This window comes from Lampetra fluviatilis, chromosome 28 (assembly GCF_964198595.1).
Source record: "Lampetra fluviatilis chromosome 28, kcLamFluv1.1, whole genome shotgun sequence".
In the NCBI taxonomy this organism is placed as follows: Eukaryota; Metazoa; Chordata; class Hyperoartia; order Petromyzontiformes; family Petromyzontidae; genus Lampetra; species Lampetra fluviatilis.
This window is the reverse complement of record NC_136302.1, coordinates 11,677,972-11,695,737: the sequence shown is the minus strand read 5'-3', so window position 1 is coordinate 11,695,737 and position 17,766 is coordinate 11,677,972. Positions and strand designations below refer to the sequence as shown.

Sequence of the window (17,766 nt, the reverse complement as noted above, 5' to 3'; positions counted from 1 at the left end):
TCACCGCGCTGTGGCCACATAGCGCGCGCTCCTTCTTCACACGCGCCGCGCCAGGTGCACAGGTGTGACAGCCCCCCCCCACACACGTCCCCAGGACCCCCTGCGGTGAGCTCAGCGCTATTTTCAATCGGTGACGCAAGGTGCGTGCGCGGCTGCTGTTGTGTTCCTCCGCGGGACTACACGGGAATCAGGTGCGGACGCGAAGCGATCGTTTTCGTGGGATTCTGAGGATGGCAGTCGCGCGAAGTGCATCCACGTTTGTGGACGAGGCCGCGTACGATGAGGGCGGGGGGTGGAGGTAGGGCGGGGGGTGGTGTTTGTGTGTACACGGAGCGGTGGCGCAGCGGTTAGCGCGTTCTGCTACGAACCCGGCGACCCGAGTTCGATTCCCCCTCGCGGTCAACACCAGTGACGATTATCTAAACCATAACATCCTCATCATCACTGCCATCATCACCAGCATCATCGCCAGCGTCACATCATCATTATCATCACAGCGGCGGGGGGAGGGGAGGGGTTTTCGTGGAGTGCCCAGACCCCCCCCCACTCCCGCCCCCCATGAATGCTGAGATCCCTCTGGGCCAGATCTGCGCAGTGAATCGTGAGTGACACATTAAACAGCTTCCATTACACAGAGATCCTGATTCCCCGCGTCTCATAAACACCCCCCCCTTCACCCCCCTCCACTCCCCTCCACCCCCGCCCCCCCACCAACATCATCCCGCTCCCATCACAATGTATCATCTCAAACTTTGAGGACCTGGGAAAAAATCAATCGTGGGTGTCCCCCCCCCCCGTCTTGAACGAGAGCCCTAATCAACCCTCCATGGCTGCCACTCTGTTGTTGTTCTTCATCATCGCTCATCCATCTCATCCCGTCCACCTCGCGGGCGTATCCCTGCCCAGACCCCCACAGTCAGGATGGATGATTGTCAGTCGTTATATATTAATGGTTTTATATAGACATTTTTCTTTTTAATAAACTAGAGATGAAATCCCAAAATCTTGCGGCGAATGTTTAATTCTTTTTCGACACACTCCCAAAACCCCGACGACTCCTCGCTCGCCGATCGCGCCAATTAGCTCGGAGCTAATTATCCCTTAATTGCCTTAATCAATTAGCGAGACGCGGGCGCCGTGACGTCACGGTGGCTCCGTGAAGATGAATATCCCGAGTCACGTGTCACCCACCCATCATCAACCCCGAGGGATCCGCGGGGGTAGGGGGGGAGATAAAGCGACTCGCTAGTACCAGAGAGACGCGCCGCGCGGCGTCACGTGTTTCCCGCAGAGCTGGCCAATCAGAGCCGAGAGTCTGCGGGAAGCGCGGGGGTTGGTGGACCGCACAGGGATTTGTTTGTAACCGCGCGGCGCCGCGCCTGGCGGTGGCAGTCGAGGGAGGACCGCTGGGCGATTCCTTCTGAGTTCAGAGCCGCCACTTAATCCCAGAATCTCGGCCCCCTTTCCAGAACCCCTTTCCACCGAGACCCCCTAACCTCAGGACACTCTTCCCCCGAGACCCCCTTCTGCTGGGATCTCCTTCCCCAAGACCCCCGTGACGAGAGACCTCTTCGCCCGGACGCTGTTGCCACACCATCCCCGACCCCGTCACCCCCTTCACCTGGAACCCCCTTCGGCCAAGACCTCCCCCACCGAGACCCTCTTCCTCGGGACCCCTTTAACTTTGGCCCCCTTTCACACGACCCCCTTCCCTCAGAACCCCCTTTACTCCGAGACTCGCTGAGATCTCCTTCTCGTCTCCCGAGACCCCCTTCAATGGGTGCTCTGTCCTCTCTCTCTCTCTCTCCACTTGCGTAAGAGAGAAAAGGGACCCCCCCCCCCCGCGACCTCTATCTCCTGAGAACGCAGGGAACCCCCTCGCCACCTGTGTGCGTGTGGGAAAGGGGACCCGCCCTAGGGAGCCCGGGAACACGACCCCGTGCCTTGAGGAGCCGCTCTTGTGCAAGCAGGGTCCGGAAGGGCGGGGTCGTGAGAGGGGACCCTGGAGCGCCGCCAGTCCAGCGGGGTCCGCGAGATAACAGCGAGGGGATGGGGGGCGGGGGAAAGGGGGAAAGGGACAGGAGGGGAAAGGGGGATACGCGGTGGGAGGGGGGGGGGTGCACGAAAACACACGCAGGGGGAGAGGGGGCAGGGAGAGAGAGGGAAGAGGGAGTCATAGGGAGCATGGGGTCATAGGGAATATGGAGATTCAGGGAATAGGAGGGCATAGGGGACAGGGAGATTGAGAGACCAGGGAACAAGGGGGTATAGGGAACAGGGTTGCATAGGGAACAGGGGGGCATAGATTTGCAGTGAGATAGAGATAACAAGGGGGCATAGGGGACGGGGCGGCATAGGGGACAGAGGGAGAGAGGGCAGAGGGGGTAATTGGGAACAGGGAGATAGAGGGAACAGGCGGTCATAGAGAACAGGGTTGCATAGGGAATAGAGGGGCATAGGGAACAGTGAGATAGAGAGAACAAGGGGGCATAGGGGACGGGGGGGGCATAGGGAATAGGGTGGTAGAGGGAACAAGGGGGCATAGGGAACAGGGGGGTAGAGGGAACGGGAGAGACGAGGCCTGAGTCCCGCTGCTTGTCGGCGCGGTCCACGCGGTCCTTGCGCCCTCTGCTGGAGGAGCTGCCCGCTCTGAACCTCTCGGCAGGGCGAGCCACAGGGTCACGTGACATACAAACAGCACGCCGCCGCTGCTGCTGCTCATCGTGAGGTTGGCACTGGAGATTAAACTGTGAACTAAACTCGTTTTTTTTTATTTCCACCCACTACGCTCACCGACCTCAACCACTCACCCACCTACCTGAACCACTCACCCACTCACCCACCCACCTACCTGAACCACTCACCCACTCACCGACGTCACTCAACGTACCCACCCACTCACCTCACTCAGCTAACCACTCACCCGCTCACCCACTCCACTCACCCACTCCACCCACCTACCTGCTCACCCACTCCACCCACCCACTCCACCCACCTACCTGAACCACTCACCCACTCCACCCACCTACCTCAACCGCTCACCCACTCACCCACTAACCTACCTCAACCACTCCACTCACCCACTCCACTCACCCACTCCACTCACCTACCTGAACCACTCACCCACTCCACCCACCTACCTCAACCACTCACCCACTCCACTCACCTACCTGAACCACTCACCCGCTCACCCACTCACCCGCTCCACTCACCTACCTGAACCACTCACCCACTCACCTACCTCAACCACTCACCCACTCACCTACCTCAACCACTCACCCACCTCAACCACTCACCCACTCCACCCACCTACCTCAACCACTCACCCACTCACCTACCTCAACCACTCACCCACCTCAACCACTCACCCGCTCACCCACCCACCTACCTCACCCACTCATCCACCTCAACCACTCACCCACCCACCTACCTCAACCACTCACCCACTCCACTCACCTACCTGAACCACTCACCCGCTCACCCACTCACCCGCTCCACTCACCTACCTGAACCACTCACCCACTCACCTACCTCAACCACTCACCCACTCACCTACCTCAACCACTCACCCACCTCAACCACTCACCCACTCCACCCACCTACCTCAACCACTCACCCACTCACCTACCTCAACCACTCACCCACCTCAACCACTCACCCGCTCACCCACCCACCTACCTCACCCACTCATCCACCTCAACCACTCACCCACCCACCTACCTCAACCACTCACCCACTCCACTCACCTACCTCACCCACTCACCCGCTCACCTACCTGAACCACTCACCCACCCACCTACCTGAACCACTCACCCACTCCACTCACCTACCTCACCCACTCACCTACCTCACCCACTCACCTACCTCACCCACTCACCTACCTCACCCACTCACCTACCTCACCCACTCACCCACTCACCTACCTCACCCACTCACCTACCTCACCCACTCAGCCACTCACCCACTCACCTACCTCACCCACTCACCTACCTCACCCACTCACCTACCTCACCCACTCACCTACCTCACCCGCTCACCCACTCACCTACCTCACCCACTCACCTACCTCACCCACTCACCTACCTCACCCACTCACCTACCTCACCCGCTCACCCACTCACCTACCTCACCCACTCACCTACCTCACCCACTCAGCCACTCACCCACTCACCTACCTCACCCACTCACCTACCTCACCCACTCACCTACCTCACCCACTCACCTACCTCACCCGCTCACCCACTCACCTACCTCACCCACTCACCTACCTCACCCACTCACCTACCTCACCCACTCACCTACCTCACCCGCTCACCCACTCACCTACCTCACCCACTCACCTACCTCACCCACCCACCCACCCGCCCGGCCAGGTGAGCACTCGGCGCCCCCTTGTGGACGCGAGGGGTCCTCACTGGAGGGCCTTAAACACAAATGAACCACAAACAATTTTGTATTTATTTTATTTTAGCAGGTAAGGCCTACGAAGCGGTACAGTTCTGTTTCAAAAGCGACCTGGCCACACATGATAGATTCAACGAGTGGCTTAACATCGCGTGGAAATGTATAGCAGCAAAAATACTCTAAATGTGGAGGGCAAAACCGGAGGATCCGGAGAAAAATCTACGCGACCACGAGAAGAGAGACACGCAAAGTCCAAATATACAGCAGCAGACGTCAGGGTCGAGATCGAACCCACGACCTCCTGTATATCAGGCGAGGGAGTTAACATATTCTAGCCACCGTGATGATGATCATGAGAGAGACACGCAAACTCCAAATATACAGCAGCAGGCGTCAGGGTCGAGATCGAACCCACGACCTCCTGTACACCAGGCGAGGGAGTTCACATCTCACCAACGCGATGAATGGATGAGGGTTTTGGCGTGTGGGGTGATGGGGAGGGGGGCACCCGGGGGGAGGGGAGTTGGGCTGGGAGAGCGGTTCCCATTGGAGGAAGCGGGGGCGTCCACGTGGCGCTTCCTCTCCCCCCACTCCCCAGCCCCCACCGCCCACCCCCCTCCCCCAACTCCCCCCACCCCCCTCCCCCCACTGGTTCATGTGCTGCGCTACGAACTCAGCGAACCCTTCCCCCCCCCCAGTTCGATTCCCTCTCACGGCCACCAATGCCGGTGACGAATTTCTGAACAGGTCCCGGGCCTCCCCTAGATCGATTTAGCCTTAAAATTGAGCACTCTGCTTGTCCGCTACGGGCGAATTCCTAAAATAGCACTGGAGAGACAAAGACGGCTGTGCGTTGTGAGCCTTCCCCCCCCCACTCTCCTTGTACCGTGCGCCGTGGAAAACCAGCCACGCGGAATTTGCACGAATCTCGTGACTCTGAAACATCTGGAAGTGTTTTTTTAATCAGAGAAAGAGGGTGCGTGTTTGTGTGTGTCTGTGGCTGTGCGTGTTTGTGTGTGTCTGTGTGTGTGGCTGTGCGTGTGTCTGTGTGTGTGGCTGTGTGTCTGTCTGTGTCCAACAGCAGTGACGATTATCTGAACCGGTGCTGGGCCTCCCCTAGGTCGACTCAGCCTCAAATGAGTACCTGGTGCGGTGTGTAATAAACATCGCTACTAGGGAGACAAAGGCGGCCGGGCGTGGTGCTGGCCACCCATTCCCTCGTGTGCTCGCTAACAGCACTTGCCCCAACGGTCTGTTAAGTTCCATGGTCGGACCTTTGTTTGGGGTGTGTGTCTGTGTGATGATTCCGTGTGAGAGCTTTGTGTGTGTGTGTATGGGGCTGTGCGAGTGTGTGTGTGTGTGCGTATGTATGAGTGAGTCTTTGCAGTCTCTGGCTGTGTGACAGTTTACTTGTGTGTGTGTGTGCGCGGTGTGTGGATTTGTCGGCGTGAGTCCATACCACTGTGCCGACTTTCATACGTGCTCGTTAACGGCACTTATCCCAACAGCCTGTGTCGGCTACCCGGGGGATCTTTGCCTTGTGTGTGTGGTGGGCGTGGAGTGAGTGCTGAGTTTGGGTCTCGCTTCCCAACCCCTCGCCCCTCGTCCCTCTGCATCACCACCGCGCAAAGTTCGGCTCCGTTAGGTCCACGTCAATAAGTGACCCAGCTCAAACAACACGCAACATCCACACCGACACTGAAGAGGGGAGGGGAGGGGGGGCAGTGAAGAGGAAGGGAGGAGAGAGCAAAGAAGAGCAGGGGACGAGGAGGGAACAGCGAGGAGGAGGAGGAGGAGCTGCACACAGGAGCCCCTCTCTCGACCCCATGCACAGGTTCATGCTCCGCCGCTCCCTGGACGCGATGATGAAGACCCCGGGCATCGGGGGTCCTGCGACCCGCAGGGCTCTGAGCCTCCAGCCACCCCCACAGGAGCTGCTGAGGCCCCTGCGGGTCCCGACGCGGCTGCTGCTGGGCCCGGGGCCCTCCAACTCGTCGGCGAGGGTCCGCGCTGCCGGCGCCCTGCCCTTGCTGGGACACCTCCACCCCGAGTTCTGCCAGGTGAGGCGGCTGCCAGGTGAGGCGGGGGAGGGGTGATGAGGGGGAGGAGTGATGAGGGGGAGGGGTGATGAGGGAGGGGTGATGAGGGTGGGGTTCTTGATTGTCTCCACGTGCTTTTGTCCCCGTGTCTCCTGAATCCCATACCCCAGTGTTTCCCTGTCTCCACGCCCCGGGGTTGCCCGTATCTCCCCCGTGTATCACCGTGTCCCTTCGTGTCTCCCTTGTGTCTCCCCCGTGTCCCCGTGTCCCTCCGTATCTCTCTCGTGTCCCCGTATCTCACCCGTGTCTCACCGTGTCCCTCCGTATCTCCCCCGTGTCCCCGTGTCTCACAGTGTCCCTCCGTATCTCCCCTGTGTCCCCGTGTCTCACCGTGTCCCCCCCTCCGATTAAACACGGCCACGTACGGTGCGAACGAAGTTCAACACACACACAGACAGACACACACACACACACGCGTACGGTCTCCCCACCCGTGTGCCCCCCTCCCCCAGGTGATGGACGAGGTGCGCGCGGGGCTGCGCTACGCGTTCCAGACGCGCAACGCGGTCACGTTGGCCGTGAGCGGCACGGGCCACGCGGCCATGGAGGCGGCCATCGTGAACCTGGCGCAGGAGGGGGAGCGCGTGGCGGTGTGCGTCCACGGAGTGTGGGGAGAGCGCGCAGCCTCCATCGCCCGCCGCCTGCGTGAGACATCCCCCGCGGCGTCGCACATCGGCGGGCACCATCACCGGCATCATCGCTGGGCGACGAGAGTACAACCATCACCACCATCATCATCATCGCATCATTACCACCATCATCATCATCGCATCATTACCACCATCATCACCACCATCATCACCACCATCATCACCATCACCGGCACCACCACCAGAATCATCACCGCATCACCATCGGCATCATCACCACTTCACCACCATCATCACCACCATCATCACCACCATCATCACCATCATCACCACCATCATCACCGCATTACCATCAGCATCATCACCACACCACCACAATCACCACCATCATCACCACACCACCACCACACCACCACCATCATAACCACACCACCACCATCACCACACCATCGCTGTGTCACGATAATACGGCCATCACAGGCACCATCACCATAATCATCACCGCATCACCACCATCATCACCACCATCATCATCACCATCACCGGCACCACCACCATAATCATCACCGCATCACAACCATCATCACCACACCACCACCATCATAACCACACCACCACCATCACCACACCATCGCTGTGTCACGATAATACGGCCATCACAGGCACCACCACCATAATCATCACCGCATCACCACCATCACCACCATCATCACCATCATCACCACCATCATAACCACACCACCACCATCACCACACCATCGCTGTGTCACGATAATACGGCCATCACAGACACCACCAGAATCATCACCGCATCACCACCATCATCACCACCATCATAACCACACCACCACAGGTAGACAAAACGAATTACCTTGGGCTCATAATTGATTCAAAACTTACGTTCCAGGATCATAATGATCATACTGGAAAGAAAGTTAAATTAAAAACTGGCTTTCTTAATAGGCATAAAATTGTTTCCCAGCTAAACTTCACCTTGAGTTGATAAGGGTTACTAAACTGCCTTTATTTGATAACCGTGACATTGTTTATCAGTCTGCATCAAATTAATTGTTAAATAAGCTCATCCCAATATATCATTCAGCTATAAGATTTGCTCTAGATGCCCCTTATACAACTCATAGTTGTGATCTATATAGAGAGACTGGCCTAACATCCCTCCAGAATCATCAACCAGTATATTTACGGGGTCGGATCTCTTGGAATTTCTCATTGACTTGATACAGCGAGCGTGCTGTGACGGTTCCACCTGAAGACGGAGGCTTGTGTTGCCTCCGAAACGTCGTGATTCTAAATTTATTTTACTTTTATTAATTTAAATTTTTTACCTACGTGACTTTACCGAAAAAAACTAAGAATATAAATCCTTGCAGTCACGAAAGCTTCAAATCTAGAACAGGCTTCGTTTATTAGAAATGTCCGTAGTTCCAATTCAGCAGAATATTTGTTTGATCTGTTGACACCATGGGATGCCCGAACTATCCCGAGGGAGCTCATCGTGTTTTTTGTTGAATGATCCTCGGTACAGAACAGGTTTTGGTAAACGGGCATTCTCAGTGGCCGCCCCTAGTCTCTGGAATAATATCACCACGAAACTTGATTTACAGTCACTACCTTAACTCAATCATCTTAAATCATTTATTTCAAGTGTATTCCTGCCAGTCTGCCACTGCTGAAGCAAGTAGATGATATACAAATCGTCTTTCGTATTATTATTATTCTGTATATGAGTCCATGTGCTGTTGTAATGTATGCAATGTCATGGTGATTGTTATGGTGACTCGTGTTACTTCGAATTTGTTGTTTGCACGGGAAAAAGTATTTCACCACAGGCGTTTCCATTCCTCGTTTTTCAATATTGTATCGAATCTTATTCCTCACTCTAGATGCACTATTTTGCAATATGTTTCTCTAATCTTAATGTTCAGTTTAGTTAAACATTTAATTCATAATTAAGTAAAATATTGTACATTTTTGTAATTTTGTTTACTTTTTTCATTGCTGTATTTATTGCATTTAGAATTTTTATGCGACCTGTTGCAAGCGTTGTGTTTTCAATTTGACAGTTTTTCTGTTTTGTTCATGAAACCCGATTCAAAAGCTTCTTAGCTCACAGGGCAATTCTAAAAAAACTGTTCAAACCACCATCATCACAAGCACCACCAACATCACAAGCACCACCATCATCACCACGCCATCGCTGTCACTAGAGTACATCCATCACAAGCACATCAGAATAATCACCCCATCACCACCATCATCACCACACCACCATCATCATCACCACGCCATCGTTATGGCACAATAGTACATCAATCACAAGCACCACCATCAGAATCATCACCGCATCACCACCATCATAACCGCACCATCGCTGTGCCATGAGAGTAACACCGGCACCACAAGCACCACCATCACAGCTCCATCACTATAACATCACTGCTACAATTCTATTACCATCGTTAGACCATTTGCCGGCACCATCGCTGCAGTATTCCCATCCCAACACCATCACTGCCCCATCACCGTGATGACGACTTCGCTTACAATGTTGATGACCGTGATGATGATGTCGATGTTGATGGTGATGATGGATGACGCGTCGGGTGCTCGCAGGAGCCGATGTGCGGACGCTGGAAGGCCCCGCGGGGGAGAGATTCAGCATCGCGCAGATCGAGCAGGTGAGAGAAATCCTCACCGCGGAACTCCCCCCCCCCCTCCTCCTCCTGGATTCATCCTTGAGTCCCCGTGTCCCCACGCACATTCATCTCGTCTCTCTCGTGTCCCGTTCTGTCCCCTAAACGCCCCCCCCCGGGCTCCGTGTCCTCCCCCATACCTCTCTATGTCCCTGTCTCACTGTATCATCTCCACATGTCGCCGTGTCCGCGTGCGTCCCCCCGCGTCCATGTATCTCCATGCATCTCCCCGTGTGGCCCCCATGCCCCCGTACCCACTCGTGTGTCCCTATACCCCCTTGGTCCCTGTGGCCTCCCCCCCCCGTGGTATCCCGGCGTGTCCCCTGCGTGTCCCCTGCGTGTCCCCCTGCGTGTCCCCCTGCGTGTCCCCCGGCGTGTCCCTTGCGTGTCCCCCTGCGTGTCCCCCTGCGTGTCCCCTGCGTGTCCCCCGGCGTGTCCCCTGCGTGTCCCCCGGCGTGTCCCCCGGCGTGTCCCCTGCGTGTCCCCCTGCGTGTCCCCCGGCGTGTCCCCCTGCGTGTCCCCCGGCGTGTCCCCCGGCGTGTCCCCCGGCGTGTCTCCTGCGTGTCCCCCTGCGTGTCCCCCGGCGTGTCCCCTGCGTGTCCCCCTGCGTGTCCCCCTGCGTGTCCCCTGCGTGTCCCCCTGCGTGTCCCCCTGCGTGTCCCCCGGCGTGTCCCCTGCGTGTCCCCTGCGTGTCCCCTGCGTGTCCCCCTGCGTGTCCCCCTGCGTGTCCCCCGGCGTGTCCCCTGCGTGTCCCCCGGCGTGTCCCCCGGCGTGTCCCCCGCGTGTCCCCCTGCGTGTCCCCCGCGTGTCCCCCTGCGTGTCCCCCTGCGTGTCGCCCGGCGTGTCCCCCTGCGTGTCCCCCTGCGTGTCCCCCGGCGTGTCTCCCTGCGTGTCCCCCTGCGTGTCGCCCGGCGTGTCCCCCTGCGTGTCCCCCTGCGTGTCCCCCGGCGTGTCCCCCTGCGTGTCCCCCTGCGTGTCCCCCTGCGTGTCCCCCTGCGTGTCCCCCTGCGTGTCCCCCGGCGTGTCCCCCTGCGTGTCCCCCGGCGTGTCCCCCGGCGTGTCCCCCGGCGTGTCCCCCGGCGTGTCCCCCGGCGTGTCCCCCTGCGTGTCCCCCTGCGTGTCCCCCTGCGTGTCCCCCTGCGTGTCCCCCTGCGTGTCCCCCGGCGTGTCCCCTGCGTGTCCCCTGCGTGTCCCCCGGCGTGTCCCCCGGCGTGTCCCCCTGCGTGTCCTGCGGCGTGTCCCCCGGCGTGTCCCCATATCCCCGTGTATCCGCACGCACGTTCTTTATCCCTGATGTGTCCTCATGGGGGGGGGGGTTCCCTTTGTGTCTCCAATGCCCACGTGTCCCCCATCTCTCCCTCCTACGTATCCACACATCCCCCGGTTTCATCCGTGTCCCCCTCGTGCACCCCTCGTGTGCCGCCGTGTCCCAGTGACCCCCCAACCACGTGTCCACGTGCCCCCCCCCCCCCCCGTCAGGCCCTGCTGGAGCACCGACCTCGCCTCCTCTTCGTGACGCACGGGGAATCCTCCACAGGGGTTTTGCAGCCGCTCGAGGGGATAGGACCCCTCTGCCACAGGTAACCCCCCCACCCCCAATCTCCCAAGCAAACCTCAACCCCCCACGAACCTCAAGGTCCACGATAGACCCCCTGGCGCACCCGCTTTCCTGTAGAAGCCTGTGGGCGCCGCGTGTTGAAGGTTTTGCAGCGAGATTGAATTACCAGCGTGGGTCACTCACGGACTTTACCACCGGACAAACGTTGCGGCTTAACCTCGTTCTAACATTCAACGTCCATGCCGACCACGTGATTCTCTCATAGCCCCAGCGGCCTCCTCCACCTAATGAGCAAATAATGTGCAGCGTCTCCTGCTTCTTCTTCTTCCTCCGCTCAGTCTGTCGCGTGGGGCGAGAGCGACGCGCACAACGTAGCCGGTGCAAGGTGCGGAGTAGCCCTTGTCCCAGTCGGGAACGAGTGGTTGTTGGTAAGACACCACGGACACCACGGACACCACGGACACCACGGGGACACACGGACACCACGGGGACACGGACACCACGGACACCACGGACACCACGGGGACACACGGACACCACGGACACCACGGACACACACGGACACCACGGACACACACGGACACCACGGACACCATGGGGACACCACGGACACCACGGACACCACGGACACCACGGACACCACGGGGACACACGGACACCACGGACACCACGGACACCACGGACACCACGGACACCACGGACACTCTCCTCTGTGCGGGGGTTCACCTGCGCAGATCGGTCTCCGGCGGTTGTGGGGTTGACGTGGCCGCCAGCGGCTTGTTGCAAAGGGTCGTGGTTCGTGTGTGTGTGTGTGTGTGCGCTCTTCTTCCACACCGTACGTAGCCAACCGTGTTAATCGGCGGTGCGGTTGGCGGGGTGTTGCGGGCACAAATTAATCACCTAGGTATGGCAGTGGTCTACAAATCAAGTGTTTTCCATCGCTCACGTGGTGACATTTAACTGCCTGACATCATCTGTGCGCGTGCCATGGGCAGAGGATTGTGTATTGACCATGGTATGTATGTTTAAACATCACGCGTATACCGCACGCAGTTGCGTGTTGCTTCACAAGCAGTGGGCATTATCAAGAATCCCGTGGACGTCAGTCGAAGAACGGGGGGAGGCCATCGACGGCGGCGATTGGAAGATGTGAACCAGTCCCAGGGGTGCCTCCCTTAGGTTGACTCAGCCTTAAAATGAGTCGAGGAGAGAAATCGACTCGAGATGCGATTGCATCGTCGCTCCTCGCCGACGATCCCCGCAGAGCCCTGCTCACCGTGGCGCTCCATCTCCCCTTGGCAGGTCCGACTGCCTGCTCATCGTCGACTCTGTGGCGTCGCTGGGAGGGACTCCCCTGCACATGGACGAGCTGGGTGAGTGGCGGGCGGGGTCACCGTGGGGGTCACCGCGGGGGTCACCACAGGGTCACCGCGGGGTCACTGTGGCTGTCACGCTGTCAGGGGCTAAAGGTTGGCAGCCTGAAGATGTTGAGGGTTTGTGGTTGGCGCCAGGGTCAGTGTAAAGCTCAAGGGTTAGGGGTCAATGCTGGGGTCATTCGAGGTCAGGGGTGGCAGAGGTGGATCTAGAAAGTTCCTAGGGGAGGAGGAGGGGGACCCATACAAAGTCCCCTCTTAATTATGAATAATAAAAACATTCAACGTATTTTCTACGTGAATATCATTAACATATAATTATTTGGGGTCTCATGGGCGAGGGAGGGGGAGTGAGGGGGAGGGAGGGGGATGGCCCCACTGAGGGGGTGGGGTTGACGTGGCTCAGTCGGTAGCGGGGCCGCTGTTTTGTTGCGAGTCGGATCCCGTCGGCCGCCCTGGTGAATGCTGTGGTGGCACCACAAGGCGCGCTGCGGGTCCGCTTCACAGCGGTGGACATTCGTATCGGAATCCCGTTGACGTCATCCGAAGAGGAGTAGGCCGTGCTGCTCGCGGCACGGGGCCTCCTCCTCCCCGTGGGTCAGGTGGCCATCGACGGCGAGAGATTTGATAACCAGTCCTGTGGCTCTCCTGGGCCTTGAAATGAGTATACGGTGCGGCGGGAAAACTTTAATGAATGGGGAGACAAAGGCGGGCCGGGCGTTGTGCTGCCCGCACCCACTCGCCGGCCTTCGTGGGTGCTGCTCGCTAACAGCAGTCGTCCCAACAGCTGTGTTGAAGGCTCCACGGTGCGGGGGGTCTTTGTGATTGTGTAGAGATCGACGTCCTCTACACCGGCTCGCAGAAGGTCCTGGGGTGTCCTCCCGGCCCCTCCCCAATCTCCTTCAGCCAGCGAGCGTGGTGAGGATACCGCACATCACCGCACCGCATACACCGCACACACCGCACCACACCACACACACCGCGCACACCGCTCTACACACCACACACACCGCACCACACCACACACACCGCACCACACCACACACACTGCACACACCGCTTGTAACACCGCACCTCACACACGGCACCACATACACATTGCCACACCACACCTCATACACCGCACCACACACCTCACCACACACCTCACCACACACACCGCTCTACACACCACACCACACACACCACTCTACACACCACACACACCAGACCGCACCACGCCACACACCACACCTCACCATACCGCACACACCGCTCTACACACCACACCACACACACGGCACCACACATGCAATGCAACGCACCACCCCACGATGGTGGTGGTTGCGGTGGTGATGAGGGTGGTTGTGGTTGTCCCAGGGAGCGGTTGTTGGCGCGGAAGACCGAGGTTCCCTCCTTTTACTTCGACATGAAGGGTCTGGCCAACTACTGGGGCTGTGACGAGGGCCCTCGCAGGTGACACCTCAACAACCCCCCCCCCCCCTCCCCTCATCAACCTCATCACCCTCATCAACTCCCCCCCCCTCAACCTCCTAAACCTCGTCACCCCCCCCCCCTCAACCTCATCAACTCCCCCCCCTCCTCAACCTCATCAATCTCAACAACCTCATCATCAATCTCGCACTCATCATCAGCAACCTCTTGCCCATTATGAACCTCAGCGTCAACCTCTTCGTGCTCCCCCTCGTCAACCTCCCGACCTCTTCACACCTCCCCCGCTGCCCCACCTTCATTTCCTCTTACCCCCCCCCCCCCCGCATTCCAGCTCACCTGCGTGTCCCCGTGTCCCCGTGTCTCCGTGTCTCCATACCCCCGTGCCTCCGTGTTTCCGTGTCCCCTTGTCCTCCTGTCTCAGGTATCACCACACAGGCCCCATCTCTGCCGTGTACGCCCTGCGAGAGGGACTTGCAGAGCTGGTGGAGGAGGTAACGGAGCCCACACCTACCCACTCACCTACCCACTCACCTACCCACTCACCTACCCACTCACCTACCCACACATGTACCCACTTACCGAGCCACTCACCTCCCCACTTACCTACCCACTCACCTACCCACTCACCTACCCACTCACCTACCCACTCACCTACCCACTCACCCAACCACTCACCCAACCACTCACCCACCCACTCACCCACCCACTCACCCACCCACTCACCTCCCCACTCACCTCCCCACTCACCTACCCACTCACCTACCCACTCACCTCCCCACTCACCTACCCACTCACCTACCCACTCACTTACCCACTCACTTACCCAATCACCTCCCCACTCACCTCCCCACTCACCCCCCCACTCACCCACCCACTCACCCACCCACTCACCCCCCCACTCACCCGCCCACTCACGTACCCACTCACGTACCCACTCACCTCCCCACTCACCTCCCCACTCACCTCCCCACTCACCTCCCCACTCACCTCCCCACTCACCCCCCCACTCACCCACCCAATCACCCACCCACTCACCCCCCCACTCACCCGCCCACTCACGTACCCACTCACCTCCCCACTCACCTCCCCACTCACCTCCCCACTCACCTGCCCACTCACCTCCCCACTCACCTCCCCACTTACCTACCCACTCACCCAACCACTCACCTACCCACTCACCTACCCACTCATTCAACAACTCTAACGGCTCAGCGATCCACTTGGCTAGCCACTCGCTGAACCACACGCCTGGACACTCACACACAATGCAATTCTTTAGGAACTGCTCGTGTTTTTGCATGACGCACAAAGGCCAAGTGATTTTTACCCCCTACCCCTCGCCCTACCGCTCACCTGTGTGCTCGCCCTACCGCTCACCCCCAGGGTCTTGAGCGGTGCTGGGAGCGGCACGGGCGGACCGCTCTGCGTCTCCACCGCGGCCTCACGGAGCTCGGATTGCAGCTATTCGTCGGGGAGAAGGTGAGCTCGCTCTCACCACTCGCTCGCTCACCACTCGCTCACCACTCGCTCACCACTCGCTCGCTCGCTCACCACTCGCTCGCTCATTCACCACTCGCTCACCACTCGCTCACCACTCGCTCGCTCACCACTCGCTCGCCCACCACTCGCTCTGTTGACCACTCACTCGCCACGCCAATCACCATTCACCTCTAAACATTCACCACCCTCGCCCATCCCCCCCTCACTCTTATAAAGCACGTGTCCCCGCGTCTCACCACGTGTCCCTCCGTCTCCCCACGTGGCGGCAGGAGGCTCGCCTCCCCACCATCACCACGGTGCGGGTGCCCCCAGGCTACGCGTGGAAGGAGGTGGTGGACTTCATCATGAGTCGCCACGGCATCGAGATCGCCGGGGGACTGGGACCCACGGCAGGACAGGTCAATGGGGGTCGGGACGCGTTAAGGGGGTAGAGACGTGAAGAGCGGTAGGCACGCGTTCAGGGGGTTTGTACATCCTGGGCGAGCGGTAGTGCTGTGGTTAGCATGCCGCGTGAGCAGCACTTGCCCCAACAGTCTGTGAAGGCTAATCGGGGTGGGGAACCTTTGTCTTTGTAGGTGTGGCGTATCGGGCTCATGGGTCAAAACTCGACGGAGCAGAACGTGGACAAAGTGCTGCTGGCACTGAGGGACGCGCTGGCAACCTGCTCTCGTGCCAAGCTGTGACTCACCACTCACACAACCGACTAACCACAACACTCACTACTCACCACTGACACGCGTGTCTATATATATACCATCACCAAATTTATTATGTAAATTCGGACAAACTGCCACGATGCGGTGTGGGTGGCGAAGGTGGTGTTTTGATCACGGACGCCACCCCCCCCTCGCCAGTCGGAGCTCCTTGAGCAATGACGTCGCGCGTGCCGCTAAACCGCTCTGCGTACTCAACGGAGGCGAATGTACAAGCGAGGTGCACCGCACCGCGACGACGGACCGTGCGCACAGAGACAAAGGTCTCCCAGGTAGCCCACAGACCGTTGCGGCAAGTGCCGCCCCCACGAAGGCCGGCACGGCGCACGAGCCGGGCGGTGGTGGGCCAGCGCCGCCACGCCCTTTCGTCTCCCCAGTGCTGTCTACACACCGCACGGGGTGCTCAATTCATTAAGGCTGAGTCGACCTAAGGGAGGCCCAGAACCGGTTCGGATATCCATAACCGATGTTGGTGTTGTTGGGTGGTGTAGCACAGCATGCTAAGCACTGCGCCACCGCTCCCACCATACACACATGCACACACTCACCGACGCAAGACGTAATTTTTGATTTAACACAACACAAGTCAGACATAAATTATAGAAGAACACACCGGACGGCAATCACGATGCTTCCTTAATCATTCACACATCCCCAGAACCTCCGAGCCCAAGCGTAGCAGCAGCAGATGCGCGAACAGAATAGTTAATAAATAGTTATCGTGGCTGAAGATTAAGCGGACGAAATGCGACAACAGTAGTTTAACTTTAAACGCGTAAATCTCTTTTAAAAAAGGTCAATCTCTGGACGCCGCCGTCACTCGCGTGCACATGCAGCACAGAGCTCGCTGCAAGGGGCAACAGCCCAGCCCGGCCCGGCCCGGCCCAGCCCAACCCAGCCCAAGCCCGGCCACCCACACTCCCCCACAGCTCAAGGTCACAGTTCAGCCGGCAATTGCTTGCTCGCTCCCATGCTGCCAGGAGGGCCTCGTCCCCCACCATTCTCCGCCCCACCAACCACCACTGGGAGCTTTAAACAGTTCCCCTAAAGCTGGACGTCTTGGGTGGGGGGAGGGGGGGTGAAGACCCCCACACTTCACCACTGCACGCAAACTGCAGACTTCTTGGTTCTTTCGATAAAGTCACGTAGAAGGAAAATAATAAAAATAAAACATAATAAAATAATTCTCACGACGTTTTGGCCACAACGCAAGCAGCCATCTTCAGGTGGAGAACAGAAGACGGCTGCTTGCGTTGTGGCCGAAACGTCGTGAGAATTATTTAATTATGTTTTATTTTTATTATTTTATTATTTTTCTTCTACGTGACTTTACTGAAAGAACCAAGAATATGAATCCCTGCAGTCACGAAAGCTTTAAATC

General features: G+C 58.3%; 1 protein-coding gene across 2 annotated transcripts; it reads left to right on the top strand.

The window, feature by feature from the left end:
* Positions 1–6,036: 6,036 nt before the first annotated feature.
* On the top strand, positions 6,037–17,558 carry AGXT (alanine--glyoxylate aminotransferase). Of its 2 annotated transcripts, XM_078869731.1 has the most exons (11): positions 6,039–6,464; positions 6,956–7,148; positions 9,728–9,792; positions 11,287–11,387; positions 12,668–12,738; positions 13,572–13,656; positions 14,098–14,193; positions 14,594–14,663; positions 15,556–15,651; positions 15,942–16,070; positions 16,248–17,558. In XM_078869731.1, the coding sequence occupies exons 1-11, from the start codon at positions 6,231–6,233 to the stop codon at positions 16,353–16,355; spliced, it is 1,248 nt and encodes a 415-aa protein (XP_078725857.1). In that variant the 5' UTR covers positions 6,039–6,230; the 3' UTR covers positions 16,356–17,558. The 2 variants fall into 2 exon arrangements, with proteins under 2 accessions (XP_078725856.1, XP_078725857.1); XM_078869730.1 differs by lacking the exon at positions 15,942–16,070 and having other exon boundaries at positions 6,037–6,464.
* Positions 17,559–17,766: the final 208 nt, after the last annotated feature.